Source organism: Hyperolius riggenbachi, chromosome 4 (genome assembly GCF_040937935.1).
Source record: "Hyperolius riggenbachi isolate aHypRig1 chromosome 4, aHypRig1.pri, whole genome shotgun sequence".
Lineage (NCBI taxonomy): Eukaryota > Metazoa > Chordata > Amphibia > Anura > Hyperoliidae > Hyperolius > Hyperolius riggenbachi.
In genome coordinates this window covers 106858435-106875520 of record NC_090649.1, presented here as the reverse complement: position 1 = coordinate 106875520, position 17086 = coordinate 106858435, and the positions used below count along the sequence as shown (strand labels likewise).

The 17086-nt window shown below is 44.9% G+C and overlaps 1 protein-coding gene across 1 annotated transcript in view; it reads right to left on the bottom strand.

The window, feature by feature from the left end:
- The window catches only part of UGGT1 (UDP-glucose glycoprotein glucosyltransferase 1), a 164384-nt gene that overhangs the window by 83831 nt on the left and 63467 nt on the right, over nt 1-17086 (bottom strand). Inside the window, exons 9-12 of the mRNA XM_068233269.1 lie at nt 16788-16866; nt 6078-6178; nt 2693-2792; nt 1558-1618 (exon numbers count right to left, since the gene is read on the bottom strand). Coding sequence (XP_068089370.1) covers nt 1558-1618; nt 2693-2792; nt 6078-6178; nt 16788-16866 — 341 coding nt within the window. The remainder of the gene's footprint in view (nt 1-1557; nt 1619-2692; nt 2793-6077; nt 6179-16787; nt 16867-17086) is intronic.

Here is a 17086-nt window from a genome sequence, read left to right as displayed (position 1 = left end):
GACAGGAAGCATGAGACACGGTTCCAACTGTCCTGTGTCCTGATCACCCCTCCCAGCTGTGCGCGCTAAACTTCAAATCTCAAACTCAAAATGTAATAAAACTAATTTGTGCCTAAACAGCAGAAGGAAAACCACACCACCAGAAATCCCATCATGCTTTGCTCAGCATCAGGGGAAAAATGCCTGGGCAGATTTCTTTGATGGGGTGGAGCTTAGCTTCTGTGCAGCTAAAAATAAGGCTTGGATAAGAAAAATTAAGTTCTGATGCTGTGAACTGTTAAAGAAACACCAAGCCTTTTCAGTGCTGCAGAGTAGATGGTTAGTCCGGAGGTTCACTTTAACCCTTAGGAATTAGCGGATAAATGGCGCGTTTAACGCAGAGTCACAGCATCTGATCTGGATGTTTATTCTGGGCCAGTGACTAAAAATTAGAAGCAGAGCAGCATCAGATAAGTCAGGCAACGGGCATAGTGTATTAGAGAATAAAGATGGCAGCCTCCGTACTCCTCCTCACTTCAAGGTACCCTTTTAAAGGAACAGAAATGTTATACATATTCAGTGACCCATTATTACAGACAAACATTAAAACAGACAAATCTCATTCAGATAGTTCCAAGCTGGGATTTTTAGATGGGCCTCTAGTGCGGCAAACAGATAGCTCTTGGTGACCCAGAACTACTAGGAACGTAAAAGGGGCTAAAATAGGCCAAAAAGCAAACCCAATACTTCTGTTGAGATAGACATATTTATGTATAGTGCTAAGCACACAAATAACTAGGCTGTGTTCCTTTTTTTCTTTCTCTGCCTGAAAGAGTTAAAAATCAGGTATGCAAGTGACAGTTTCTGTCTGGGCCGGGACCGACTGGGTCAGACTATATCATAATCCTCACTGATTAGTAATTACAGCCATAAAATACTTTCCTGTCAGTAAATGGCTTCTGAGAGCAGGAAAGAGATAAAAAGGGTCAATAATTCATAGATTTGCGCTCTAGCATACTTCAATGAAGGTGCCATTGAGCAGAGACAATGAAACAGTAAACTTAAAAACTAGATATAAATATAAAATAAAACCGTGGGATATCTAAAAAAGTCATTTTTAGGAGACAGAGGATGGATACAATTGTTTTTCTCATCAGTTTATTTTCACCACGGATGTCCTTTAAGAAGGCAAAATTATATTTAGTGCTGCATAGTGAGAGAACTACTTAGTAACAATCGCACTGCCCAGTTAAAGCTAGAAACTGAAGGTTCACTAATACAGAGAGGGCTCCAGGGCAACAAAGTGGGCTACAACTGATGGAAGCGGTGGGTGGGCTTGTGCAAGCGACTAGTAACCTGCACATTGGTAAGCAGGCACTGAGCACCCATGAACTGCTGCAACAGATACTTTTTGCTTTGAAATGCATAAAAATCATCATGTTAAAGCAACAACATTCATGGTATAATAATAGTTATTAATATATGTGTTTAGACCAGGGCTTCAAAAGAAAGTTAGCAATAACATCTTCCATATTCATCTCCCTTACTATAAAGCAGAGTGGTATGCATGATACTCACTTTCTGGTTGTCTTCTACCTCCTTTCTCAAAGCCGAGTCTACAGCAGTCTTTGTTAAAGCTCTGAATAAATAAAAAAGGGCAATGAAATATTAACAACACTTTCTTGATTACCTTAGCTTCGTGCAACTACTGGCAGAACAACTGCAACTCTGCCTAGCAGACACTATTGTGATCAGAGATGGCAGTCTGCTTACATTTCAACTTCAGCTTGCCATACGCCATTCAATTGCCACTCAGGTTTGTTTGCCATTGATATTAAAGTGTACCTGACTGCCATATGTATTTTCTTTTAAACAATATCAGTTGCCTGGCAGCCCTGCTGATCTCTTTGATTGCAGAAGTGTCTGAATCACCCACCTGAAACAAGCCTGTGGCCAATCCAGTCGGAAACTCCTCTTCTGCACGCTTGTTCAGAGTTTAAAAGTATTGGAGGAAGAGGATAAGCAGGACAGCCAGGCAATTTATATTGTTTAAAAGGGAAATCTATACTGTATGTCAGCCTCCATATCCTCCTCAGTTCAGGTGTGCTTTAAGGATGAAGTAAGGTTACACATAAAGAAGGGGTGAACTTAAAGGAGGCATTTAAGAGTAGAGAACGATTATAGCCTCCCAGAGAGGAGAGATACGACAATATTGACCCTGAAAATAGTGTCACGTGTTCACATTGGTCCGTTCAAAAAGATTGATTCAGTCTGTTAAAGCACATGGACCGCAGGTTTGGGTATGCAGCGTATTTTCCCGATCAACATATGCAACGCATTGGAACATAACTAACTAACTAAGGGTCAAGGATGAAAAACTGATACCTTTATAAACTGATCCACTGAACGGATCACACTAAATGGAGTTTTCCATCCATGACAGTGTGAACCGGGCCAAAAGTGACAATCTATCAAATATTGATTCTATTTATTGTCACCTTACCGCCTCAAGCACATTTTATTTTAATTCATTAGAATAATCTCTCTCTGCTTGTCATACGGTTGGTCTCCTGCACCCCACAGCAACCAATCAGATTCTCCCAAATCATTGTAATGTATAACGGTCAAACGTCATCTGGAATCTCTCAAATTGCAATGGGCTATAATGGGGCTTTCCCCTCCTCCAGCAATCTGGTAGTTTCATAACAATTACCTGGCCTTAGTAGGGAAGTTCTGACTGAGATCTCTCATGACCATCAGCGCATCAGAGGAGGGCGCCGCCAAGATCCGGGCCGCTGTCTGGTAACTTAGATCTTACAGGGTACAAGAAGAATCCACATTAATTTACATCATTAGGAAGAAACAAATACAATACTCATTTTCAAAGGACAAAGTGGTAACTAGTTTACAATAAGAAGTAAGCAAAAAATGTAGTTATCTTTCATTCCTGTGCATTGCAGAGAAAAGTGTAATTACAAAGAATTATGAAAATATTTATAGAAACATTAAAAGGACCCCGAACAGAGACTAAAAATGGAATTTGTACTTACTTGGGGCTTCCTCCAGCCACCCATAGCCTTCGAAGTCCCTCGGCATCATCTGGGTCCCCGCTGGCGTTCTGCGCAAACGTGGTTCATTCTTTTGAGATTCGCGCAGAACGCTTATGCCGAAAGACGGGCCGCACATGCACACTTGTGCACAACTCTGGACAAAGTCACACAATACCAGAGCCCGGTATCGTGCGACTTCGTCCGGAGTTGTGCACAAGTGTGCATGTGTGGCCCGTCTTTCGCCATAAGCATTCTGCGCGAATCTCGAAAGAATGAACCACGCTTGCGCAGAACGCTTGTGGTGACAGCCGCTTGATTTAACCAGGCACACCGAGGGGCCATGCATGTGCAGTTGCGCACTACTCCAGGTGAAGTCACGCGCCACTGAGGCCACCAGAGGGAGAACGGAGGGGATCCAGAGGAAGCCGAGGGACTTGGGGGGGGGGGGGGGGGGGGGAGTAGCGTTTATCAATTGCTACTGAATTGATAAATGCAAGTTTATACGCCAATTGAGTGCCTCCTTCATTTATACATAAGTTCAAATTCCATTTTTGGTCTTTGTTCAGGCTAAATTCACACATGGTGCAGTGAGATTTTCCTGCGGCAGGGGAGCCCAATGCACAACAATTGCACCATTTCACATTTACATCACCCTGCACCGACAGTGTGATTTGTGTAGCTCCGCCTCCCGCTCAGTGATGCGCTCTCTGCTGGACAGGAAGTACATTACTGAATTTCAGATGATGATTGATAGAAAAAAGTAGACGGGCACTACACCGCTAGTGTGTTTCTATAAGGGTATATAAACAACATTGAGGGCGTCCGGAGTAAAGACCAGGTTGGATCAATGTGGTTCATGCGTGCTCAAAACCAAAACAACAGCATGCATCTCTGCACCTCTGAGAGAGCCTCTGAGGACGCTTAGTGAGCGAAACGGTCGTCAGGCCCCACACTGCTCCCACCATACCCCACAGCGTTTAAAGGACCTGGTAGGACTTTTTTACCATGATATTTAATACATTTGTACATGATTATGAGTAACTTTGAAGCCGCAAGAATAAAGCTTTTTTAGTGGAATGCAAGTGCCAAACTGCTCCTTTCTCTTTTTCTTAATACATTACTGAATTTTGAATGATTAGTGCATGCGAGCTGCACTGCAACATCTGAATAGATTTTTGCGTTGCCGTTGACTTCAATGCACTACAGAGTGTGCATCACCACTGCATAGCTGAAAGCACTTCCATCATATTATATCGCACTGCAGGTACTGTGGCCAGTCTCAGAGACTAATGGCCACTGCAACAAGATGCAGAGTACCGTGATGAAGGAATGTGACATGTGTGAAAGGGGACTTAACTGAAAGACCCAAAGCTTCTTTTAAGCCGCATCTACACGTGTAGATGCGGCCACGATGTTCCTTATCAATCAAGCCGCTGATGCGGCTCGATTGATAAGATCCGACAGGACGGATCTCCCCACCGCTGATTCCCTGCTCACGCCCCGTGAGGGGACAATGGCAGGGAATCGAGCGGAAGATAAGCAACGCGGGGACAAGTGGGAATCGAGCGGGTATTGATTCCAGCGCACGCGCGGCGAGCGGGGACGCGGAAGAGGCGATCCGGTGGCTAATCGAGCTGCCGGATCGCCGCCTCATCTACACGAGTAGATGAGGCATTAGCCTAATTTTATGACTGTTATTAGCTACATTTTGACAGTTTTCCCATCTAAAAGCACACCTGAATTAGAAAAACAATGTAGGGTAGATTTTTACTTACCTAGGGCTTCTTCCAGCCCCCAGCAGTCATTCAGGTCCCTCAGTGTGCTCTGGGTCCGCTCCATTGTGCAGCTGCCCCCTCTGAAAGATCTGTGATTGGAACTCCAGTCGCGGCTACTGCACATGCATGGTTCTGTCCATGCACCTTCCTGCTGAATGCCCCAGACAACAGCAGCACAGATCTTTCAGAGAAAACAGCTGCAAAACTGGGGGGGGGGGGGTGGCATGGGGGGGTCTAAGTCACAATCTACTTTTCTGTTACAATTCAGTTGTGCTTTAACAGTCGGTCCGTTTACTAAAATTTGAAAGGATTCCATTCCATTTCCAAGGTGTTCCCAGACTAGGTGGAAGAACTAAAGACTTTAGGGATCTCTGGATCTATTCCTTTTCCCAGTTGGGCTGCTTCCACCAGCTACAGCAGAGCCTCCGAGGGGACATACGTCTTAGAGTCACAAAGTGACTATCTCAATTCAACTGAAAGCTTAGGGTAAAAAAAAAAAACAAACAAACTGATTTCCAGGCCAGATCAGCTTACCTATACAAGTCCAAATACAAATAAATTACCAATAAAAGCATTTACCAAATTGTGAAGCAAATTTACAGTCAGTTCATTCACAAAGGGTGAAAACATTTCCTTAAAGCGGTATAAAACCCTGACATAATATTCAACAAAAACATGTTTTCCTACTTTTTATATGCCATATGGTTATCATATTTGCTTTTGTGCATAAGTATTATTATTCATTTAGAAATTATACACATTTCATTTTATTTATAACTGCTTTATTCGTGTTCTAACATAAGCAGAAATGCTTTCTGATTGTCTGACTTTGTTCAGCAGAGCCTGCAGTGTCAGAGAAGTGTTTATTTACATTCCTCACTTGATACAATTAAAATACAAGATAACATTATCTCCACTTCAGATGCGTCCAGCTTTGCTGGCAGGCAACTTCTAAGTCCTGTGTGTAACCCTTTGAATGCTGTTCTAGTAAAAAATAAAAATTAAAATACAAGATAACATTATCTCCACTTCAGATGCGTCCAGCTTTGCTGGCAGGCAACTTCTAAGTCCTGTGTGTAACCCTTTGAATGCTGTTCTAGTAAAAAAAAAAATGCTGGTTGTATATTATATGCTGTAACTAATCTATTAGAGCAAAGAAGATGCTGGGTTTTATTCCGCTTTAAGGTGAGCAATCACTATGAGATGCATGCTTGATCTGGCGTAAGAAAATATCTGGAAGAATCAAAAGCCCAACATGTCCAGAGCGACCCACCTTGTAACTCCCATACTTTGAGAGGAGCCATCTCATTGGTGCTTTCTACTAAATGTTTCCTCAGTTCCTTCAGCTGCTCTTTGAGTTCTGGATAAATCTGTCTGTAAAGAAAACAAACATAAAAGCTTATCACCAGTATGAAAGGCTCCAGAAAACATGAGAGGACACAAAATATATCAGCTGCCACAGCTCAGCCCTGGCATTGTCATGGACCAAGCATGTAGGTTCTTATTTTGGACTTGTAATAATGAATTAGTGGACAAGTGAACACAGGGATAGCATGGCACAATTGCAGCACATGCCTGTAGAGGTTTGCCTGATGCAGGAGATAGTGTTATTTAGTATACAGTCTTGCACATGCCACACAACAGGCTGCAGTAGCTAACAAGGCTCTGTTGAGACCTGATGCTACCTCAGCACTGACCCCTCCCACGGCCGCCATGGCTTTTCCCAACCCTTGCCATACTTCCACCAACACACACTCACCCACATTGACTATGCCTTTTCTTAAACCCTTAGTGACACAATTTCCTGGCCTATGTATCAGTAAACACATGGGGGTTATAGTGGCAGTGTCCTATGAGTATTTATTGGGACGGAACAAAGCCCCATTTGCAGCAGCTGCCAAAGTTGTGGAAGTAGAAAGACTGTATACTTATACTATACAGCCTTACTCACCAAGAGCGCTTCTGAGCACTTTTTAAAACACTAGCTCTTTCAGAAGCGCTTGGCTAATGTTTTCCTATGTGATAGATCACACCAGAGCGATGTGAATTTTCCCAAAACTCAAACGCGGGTCCTGCAGCATTTCTGAGGCGATTCAGCCTCAATGTTAAGTATAGGAAAGTGGAAAATCGCTCTGAAAAGCGGTAGAATAGAGCGATTTTTACAAAACCATTGCACTTGTAGTTCTACTGTACATAAAAAAAAAATACTACATAAAAACACTCCAAAAATCACTAGGTCTAAATAGAAAATCGCTAGGCACATAGCTAGAATAGTTTAGGAAAATCACTTCTAAAAGCGCTGAGCGTTTGCGATTACGCTAGTGCTTTTAGATGTGCACTGGCCCTCAGCGTGTTTAAATCTGGTTCATTCAGCTGCCAGAGAGAAATTATGACTTTCCACTGCACTGCACAAGTCTGGGTCTGCAGCAATTTTTTCAGATCGACAGATGCATTGCATTGACCGCACGCAAACGGAATGGAGGGTCATGGATGGAAAACTGAGGTCTCTAAAAACGGATCTGTTCCATGGATCGGTTTTTACATGGATCGGTTTTCCATCCATGCCAATGTGAACTGGGCCTAAAAGCATAGCTAAAGTACTGGTTTATTAACCTAATCATGGAAAAAAAGGGGGAAAACAGGCAAGTTCTTGGTAGGATTAGTACAATATGTAGCCATGTTTTTCTCATCATGTCACATGTTTCTTCAGGTACGCTTCGACAATCTCGTAATGAGCATCATTCTGCCTTTGTTGACTTACTGTGGACTGACATGACGTGCATACAAAGTAACTAGCTATTTCCTCTTCACTTCATATGAGGCAGCAGCAAAAATGACTTCTAGAGCACAAATTGGTGTCCAACTGAAACTGTTTTTATTTTATCTTACAATAAACCATAACCTGGATAAAAGAGAACCTTCATAGACAACCTAATTAAAGCATTTAGAAGTATTTTTAATTAAAAGGGTTGAGGAAAGGGCAGCCTCAACTACTGTGGAGCCTGGAAAAAAAAATTAACAAGCAGCTCTCATATTCATTTCCTCAGAAGTTCAAATGATGTTGAGTGTATTTTTGGTTGAAAGGAATCAAAACCAAAACAACCCAAGGCAGCTAAGAAATGTCAACTGATTGCTTTTACAGATAACTATATGAGGATGCTGGTGACAGGAAACGTATATCAGAGAAATCAGATGACAGGCAGACATGCAGGCACCATCAGCTAAGGTGTATGGACAACCAGTCATGCTCTGATTACCTTAAAGGGAACCTAAAATACCTTAAAAGCTTCACTTACCTGGGTCTTCTACCAGCCCCCTGCAGCCGCCCTGTTCCCCCGCTGGTACTCAACGATCCTCTGGTCCCCCACTGCGGTTCATTTTCATTTCTGCCAGTCAATGGCCACTGCGCCCTCGTTTGCGCTTCCATAGCCAGGAGTGTCCTGCGCAGGCACAGTAGAGATTTTCTTGTACTGCGCCTGCGCAGGATGCTCCTGGCCACGGGAGCGCGAACAAGGACATGCGGACAGGACTGCGACGGCGCAGTGGCCGTCGACTTTTAAGTCAGCGGTACCGAAAGTGAGTAGTGGCGGGGGACTGGAGGATCTTTGATTGATGGCACGGGCACAGGGCGGCTGCACGGGGCTGGTAGAAGCCCCAGGAAAGTGAAACTTTGTTTTTTAAAGTTATTTCAGGGTACCTTTAAGTGTTGTATGTTATAGCAGAATTACCACTTAACAACAAAAAAGCACTGCAGGTGGAAATGTCCACTTAGTATGAATTAATATTGTTGTTTACATATTTTTTACTCACGAAGCAAGTTCATTGTTTGCAGCGTGATCAAGGGCCTAACTAGAAATGACTGGGCCCCCTGCAAAACTTTGGATGGGGTCCCCTATGGCTACCCCCCCCCCCCCCCCCCCCCCCACCTACAAAACTTTGCAATTCGTTATCCGTGGCAGATGCAGTCATTAGAACAATTGTACAGAGAGCAGAAAGTTTTTTCTCTCCATGCCCAAACTCCTCAAGCATCACTACAGGACACAGTACTTGGTGAGGGGTAGAGCAGTGCTGTACACAATACCCTGCTGTACACTGAATAGGGACTGTCTACAGATTTTGTCTGCAAAACCTCAGTGACTGAGCAAATGCAGTCATTAGAACAATTGTGCAGAGAGAAGAAAGTTTTTTTTTTCCTCTCCTTGCCCTTAGTTGTCAGTCTCTCAGGACGAGGGCCCCGTGTGGCTTCTGGGACCCCCTGCGGCTGCATCCCTTGCAGGGTCTATTGTTACGCCCCTGAGCGCGATTGTAGTAGTCAAAGCGTCTCTCATGGCATTGTGACAAAAGCTTCAGGTGGGACTACTCCGAGGTAGCCTGTTAGGGATGTCTCAGCCAAGAATCTAGTGTGTACAGGTGTCCCCTGAAATCCACCAAGGCTGCTTAAAGAGTACTTCCAGCAATAAAGACCGAGCTTGTCATTTAATGCTCTGTCTTAATGCTGCCAGGCAAGGTGGGTCTAAGAGTAGATAACTTCCCCACTCGCCCGTAATTCATCAATGTCACAAAATCTGCTCCCTCCTCAGCAAAGCCGCAGTGGTGGTTTTTTTTTTTTTCTGTTTTCCCAAAGCACTGGTCATCGCCACTAGCGTTCCGACAGCCCGCCCCCAGCTTGTCAGCCGTAGCCTAATTGGTAGTTGCCGAGCTGGGGGCAGGCTGTGGCAATGCAGGTGGGAGTGGCAAAAGCTTTGTAAAAAATGAGTGTCTAATGAGTTACGCGCCAGTGGGTGAGTTATTAACCCTGAGACCCACCGATCCTGGCAGCATTAAGACAGAGCCTTACATGACATGCTCTGTCTTTTTCACTGGAAGCATTCTATATGTGGCTTTTAACTGCAAATATGACAGAATTATGCAATATTAAAAAAAACAAATTATATATATATATATATATATATATATATATATATAACACACACCGTATATACTCGCATACAAGCCGAATTTTTGACCCCCAAAAAGGGGGTCAAAAGTTAGGGGGGGTCGGCTTGTATGCGAGTCTTCCCTGGTGGTCTAGTGGTGGGTGGTCCGCGCCCCGCTCCCCCCTCCCACCGCGGCTGCTATTACCTGCTTAGGCAGCGGCCGCTTCCTAATCCGCGTTCCTCTTCTGAAACTTTTCAGCGTGTATCACAGCAGCGCGCCCGGCGCTGCTGCTGTAACGATGCAGGGGGCAGGAAAGAGCGGATCCCTTGGTAACGGCGATACACATCGCCGCTATAGGGAGCCGCGCTCTTTCCTGCACTCTGCATCGTCACAGCAGCAGCGCCGGGCGCGCTGCTGTGATACACGCTGGAAGTTCAGAAGAGGAACGCGGATTAGGAAGCGGCCGCTGCCTAAGCAGGTAATAGCAGCGGCGGCCGCGGGGGGAGGGGGGGGGGGGCGGCACTACCTACCTATGCTGGGCACTATACTGGCTAAACTGGGCACTATACTAGCTAGGATACGTGTTCCCTGAACAGGGTTAGGCCCCTAGCGCACTAAAACATAACTTTTATTAGTTCTATTAAAATCAGGTATATCAAAGGTACAGCATTTATAAAACATAAACAGCTGCGTTGGTGTTTGACACTAATGTGTCACATATGTATCATATCACTGGGATGGATCACTTTCAGGTAGATAAAGATTGTACATCTATGTGCATGTGTCATGGAGAGGAAAAGGCTCTCCTCTCCAGCACCTATGCACAGCTAGTACATGCACAAATAGGACCTGCTGATCACACCCTCTTGCACCAAACACAGGTATAATGGACAGTAGGGGATCACACCATGCAAACAGTGTACAAAATTACAAATAACTCGACATGTTTCGGCTAAACGCCTTCGTCCGGAGTGAATACATATATACAGTGCTGTGCATCAAACATATACAGTGCCCCTGCCCCACATAACTGTCAGCATATATAGCCCCTATCAGAGCTGAATGCCGCCCTTAACTCACAGTCTTATATACTGAGCATTTCCTCTCTCCCCTGGGCGTCGCCCAGCAGGGTGTGTCCTACCTGTCCATCATGTAGTATATCTCATTCATTATCCAGGGTTCTCCTATCTCCTCATAGTTCCTCCATATCCCCCCTATTATCTGTGCATATGGCTGCATGTTAAAGCAATCTGATCAGCGCATTTGTCACCTATAAATCATGATCAGGCGTGCATAACTGTTAGACATTCGCCCCGATTTTTTCCTCGGGAGTCCCTCTTTTTGCTCTGTCTCATGCACCTTCATCTGCGCATATGGCTGCATGCTAAAGCGGCCTCAGCGGCCCATTTGTCCCCTATAAATCATGATCAGGCGTGCATAACTGTTAGATATTTGCCACGATTTTTACCTCGGGAGTCCCTCTTTTTGCTCTGTCTCATGCAACCTTATCTGCGCATATGGCTGTGTGCTACAGCGGCCTGATCGGTGCATTTGTCACCTATAAATCGTGATCAGGCATGCATAACTGTTAGGTATTCGCCCCAATTCTTTCCTCGGGAGTCCCTCTTTTTGCTCTGTCTCATGCGGCCTTATCTGCGCATATGGCTGTATGCTAAAGCGGCCTGATCGGTGCATTTGTCACTTATAGATCATGATCAGGCATGCATAACTGTAGGTATTCGCCCCGATTTTTGCTTTGGGAGTCCCTCTTTTTGCTCTGTCTCATGCGACCTTATCTGCGCATATGGTTGTGTGCTACAGCGGCCTCAGCGGCGCATTTGTCACCTATAAATCGTGATCAGGCATGCATACCTGTAGGTATTCGCCCCGAGTTTTACCTCGGGAGTCCCACTTTTTGCTCTGTCTCATGCGACCTCATCTGCGCATATGGCTGTATGCTAAAGCCACTTGGCCGGCGCATTTGTTACCTATAACTCACGGTTAGGCATGCATATTGGTTCATCCCGATTTTAACCTCGGGAGTCCCTCTTTTTGCTCTGTCTCATGCGGCCTTATCTGCGCATATGGCTGTATGCTAAAGCGGCCTGATCGGTGCATTTGTCACTTATAGATCATGATCAGGCATGCATAACTGTAGGTATTCGCCCCGATTTTTGCTTTGGGAGTCCCTCTTTTTGCTCTGTCTCATGCGACCTTATCTGCGCAGATAAGGTCGCATGAGACAGAGCAAAAAGAGGGACTCCCAAAGCAAAAATCGGGGCGAATACCTACAGTTATGCATGCCTGATCATGATCTATAAGTGACAAATGCACCGATCAGGCCGCTTTAGCATACAGCCATATGCGCAGATAAGGCCGCATGAGACAGAGCAAAAAGAGGGACTCCCGAGGAAAGAATTGGGGCGAATACCTAACAGTTATGCATGCCTGATCACGATTTATAAGTGACAAATGCACCGATTAGGCCGCTTTAGCATACAGCCATATGCGCAGATAAGGCCGCATGAGACAGAGCAAAAAGAGGGACTCCCGAGGTTAAAATCGGGATGAACCAATATGCATGCCTAACCGTGAGTTATAGGTAACAAATGCGCCGGCCAAGTGGCTTTAGCATACAGCCATATGCGCAGATGAGGTCGCATGAGACAGAGCAAAAAGTGGGACTCCCGAGGTAAAACTCGGGGCGAATACCTACAGGTATGCATGCCTGATCACGATTTATAGGTGACAAATGCGCCGCTGAGGCCGCTGTAGCACACAACCATATGCGCAGATAAGGTCGCATGAGACAGAGCAAAAAGAGGGACTCCCAAAGCAAAAATCGGGGCGAATACCTACAGTTATGCATGCCTGATCATGATCTATAAGTGACAAATGCACCGATCAGGCCGCTTTAGCATACAGCCATATGCGCAGATAAGGCCGCATGAGACAGAGCAAAAAGAGGGACTCCCGAGGAAAGAATTGGGGCGAATACCTAACAGTTATGCATGCCTGATCACGATTTATAGGTGACAAATGCACCGATCAGGCCGCTGTAGCACACAGCCATATGCGCAGATAAGGTTGCATGAGACAGAGCAAAAAGAGGGACTCCCGAGGTAAAAATCGTGGCAAATATCTAACAGTTATGCACGCCTGATCATGATTTATAGGGGACAAATGGGCCGCTGAGGCCGCTTTAGCATGCAGCCATATGCGCAGATGAAGGTGCATGAGACAGAGCAAAAAGAGGGACTCCCGAGGAAAAAATCGGGGCGAATGTCTAACAGTTATGCACGCCTGATCATGATTTATAGGGGACAAATGGGCCGCTGAGGCCGCTTTAGCATGCAGCCATATGCGCAGATGAAGGTGCATGAGACAGAGCAAAAAGAGGGACTCCCGAGGAAAAAATCGGGGCGAATGTCTAACAGTTATGCACGCCTGATCATGATTTATAGGTGACAAATGCGCTGATCAGATTGCTTTAACATGCAGCCATATGCACAGATAATAGGGGGGATATGGAGGAACTATGAGGAGATAGGAGAACCCTGGATAATGAATGAGATATACTACATGATGGACAGGTAGGACACACCCTGCTGGGCGACGCCCAGGGGAGAGAGGAAATGCTCAGTATATAAGACTGTGAGTTAAGGGCGGCATTCAGCTCTGATAGGGGCTATATATGCTGACAGTTATGTGGGGCAGGGGCACTGTATATGTTTGATGCACAGCACTGTATATATGTATTCACTCCGGACGAAGGCGTTTAGCCGAAACATGTCGAGTTATTTGTAATTTTGTACACTGTTTGCATGGTGTGATCCCCTACTGTCCATTATACCTGTGTTTGGTGCAAGAGGGTGTGATCAGCAGGTCCTATTTGTGCATGTACTAGCTGTGCATAGGTGCTGGAGAGGAGAGCCTTTTCCTCTCCATGACACATGCACATAGATGTACAATCTTTATCTACCTGAAAGTGATCCATCCCAGTGATATGATACATATGTGACACATTAGTGTCAAACACCAACGCAGCTGTTTATGTTTTATAAATGCTGTACCTTTGATATACCTGATTTTAATAGAACTAATAAAAGTTATGTTTTAGTGCGCTAGGGGCCTAACCCTGTTCAGGGAACACGTATCCTATACAAATCCCCCGAGTACTCTATTAAGTATGCACTATACTAGCTAAACTGGGCACTATACTGGCTAAACTGGGCACTATACTGGCTAAACTGGGCACTATACTGGCCATACTGGGGCACTATACTAGCTAAACTGGGCACTATACTAGCTAAACTGGGCACTATACTAGCTAAACTGGGCACTATACTGGCTAAACTGGGCAATATACTGGCTAAACTGGGCACTATACTAGCTAAACTGGGCACTATACTGGCTAAACTGGGCACTATACTGGCTAAACTGGGCACTATACTAGCCATACTGGGGCACTATACTAGCTAAACTGGGCACTATACTGGCTAAACTGGGCACTATACTGGCTGAACTGGGCACTATACTAGCTAAACTGGGCACTATACTAGCTAAACTGGGCACTATACTAGCTAAACTGGGCACTATACTGGCTAAACTGGGCACTATACTAGCCATACTGGGGCACTATACTAGCTAAACTGGGCACTATACTGGCTAAACTGGGCACTATACTGGCTAAACTGGGCACTATACTGGCTAAACTGGACACTTTACTAGCCATACTGGGGCACTATACTAGCTAAACTGGGCACTATACTGGCTAAACTGGGCACTATACTGGCTAAACTGGGCACTATACTGGCTAAACTGGGCACTATACTGGCTAAACTGGGCACTATACTAGCTAAACTGGGCACTATACTGGCTAAACTGGGCACTATACTAGCTAAACTGGGCACTATACTGGCTAAACTGGGCACTATACTGGCTAAACTGGGCACTATACTAGCCATACTGGGGCACTATACTAGATAAACTGGGCACTATACTAGCTAAACTGAGGCACTACCTACCCATATTGGGCGCTATACTGGCTATACTGGGCACTATACTGGCTATACTGGGCACTTTACTAGCTATACTGGGCACTATACTAGCTATACTGGACACTACCTACCTATACTGGGCACTATACTAGCTATACTGGGACACACTGGGGGGCTGCACCAATCCAGAATTTCCTACCCCGGCTTATATGGGGGTCAATCATTTTTCCCTGTTTTTTCAGGGAAAAGTTGGGGCGTCGGCTTATATGCGGGTCGGCTTATATGCGGGTCGGCTTATATGCGAGTATGTATATATATATATATATATATATATATATATATATATATATATATATATATATATATATATATATATATATATATATATATATATATATATATATATATATATATATATATATATATATATATATATAAATAAAAATTTTAGACTATTTTCTTTGCTACTAATTATCAGTACTACACATACAATTCATTAGATCACAAGTTTTTTTTCAGCTCCAGTGTCACTTTATAGGGAATGTCCAAACAAAATAAAAAAAAAATGAGTTTTACTTACCTGGGGCTTCTACCAGCCCCATGCAGCCATCCTGTGCCCTCGTAGTCACTCACTGCTGCTCCAGTCCCCCGCTGGCAGCATGCCGACCTCGGAGGTCGGCAGGCCGTATTGCGTACATTTTTACGCATTCCCGCTAGTGCAGGAACATTAACACATACATTTTTACGCATTACTGGTTCAATGCGTAAAAATGTACGCATTGAACCAGTAATGCGTAAAAATGTATGTGTTAATGTTCCTGCACTATCGGAATGCATAAAAATGTACGCAATGCGGCCCACTGACCTCCGAGGTCGGCATGCTGCCAGCGGGGGACTGGAGCAGCAGTGAGTGACTACGAGGGCACAGGATGGCTGCATGGGGTTGGTAGAAGCCCCAGGTAAGTAAAACTCATTTTTTTTATTTTGTTTGGACATTCCCTTTAATGATTCAGCATGTCAGAGGGTACAGTGGTACAGTGGTTGGCCGAGTCTATTGTTCTGCTCCTGTTGCAAGCTGCTCTATTGTGCATTGTTCATTGTTCTTCCCACCCATCACTCTGCTTTAGCAGCTATACTGTGCTCAGCTTCCACACTGTCAGCCAAGGGATTCATGATCCCTTCCAGTGACAAGCATTGCGCGTGTATACGTACCTTTACCTCCTGTGCTCGTTACATTGTACAAGTATATGGAACTCAGAACTGATGAAATGGCCATTACTTAACTAGTGCAGAGCAGCTCTGTTTGTATTACAAATGTGTATATTGCCATTATAGTTAGATAAAAAAAAAAAAACTAGTCCATCAAGTCTAACCATATCTATTGTGACTATGCACTACAGTATTAGACCCTGTTCACATGGGCGTCCTCCGGCAGCAGGTGGTTCACGTCGTTTCTGGTGCCAGCATGCAGAGTCTGGAAAGAACAGCGATTTCAGTGATCACTAGAGATGGCCTGAAGTGTTCTAGAGCGAACAGTCCTTTGGGAATGACCTCGGGGTCGCTTCCTTGTTCGCCTGCTTCTGCATTACCGCACATCCTCCATCGCACGCCAGCAGCCGGGAGTGCTCTGCGCATGTGCATAACGTCACGCGCATGCGCAACAGCGCTCCCGACTGCGGCCGCGTGAGCGAGGACGCGCTGCCGTCTGGAAAGCGTCTGCGCAGGTAATGCGGAGGCAGGCGAGCAAGGAAGTGACCCCGAGGTCATTCCCTATGGACTGTTCGCTGTAGAAAACTTTGGGCCATCTCTAGTGATCGGGGGCGCGCAAATGTGGCAATCACACGGACAGGAAACGATAACAAATGTGCGCACCACCTGCTGAATGGAACTGCTTCCATTCATTTTAAATGGAAGCAGTTCTGTAAAAAAGTGAAGTCGACAACAATGATGAGGGAACCATCCGTGAGAAGCCGCCCTTGCTGATGAAATGTTAGGGTATACAAGTTGGGTTCAGTGACGCAGCAAGTTTTTGAAGGTAGCTTAACATATAAGAAGCTTCAGTTTACCTGAGCTTTCCGAACAGAAATCCTTGCACCTCATCCAGGGGATCATCATCACCGACCACTGTGGCATTCACGTCACCGCCTGACACAAGAGCAGAAATAATGTCACCACATGTTCTCTGAGCAGACTGAAGAGGGGAATTACTGAAAATACTGGTGAGACAATCAAGATTGTAAAAGATGCAATACGATACAACAGGCAGATGACTGGAGGGCCCAAGTGAAAATATAAAAACAGACAAATAAGCAAGAAAGAAACGAAAAACGGTATAGTTATTAAGCCATTTTTTTTGGTCCTCCGT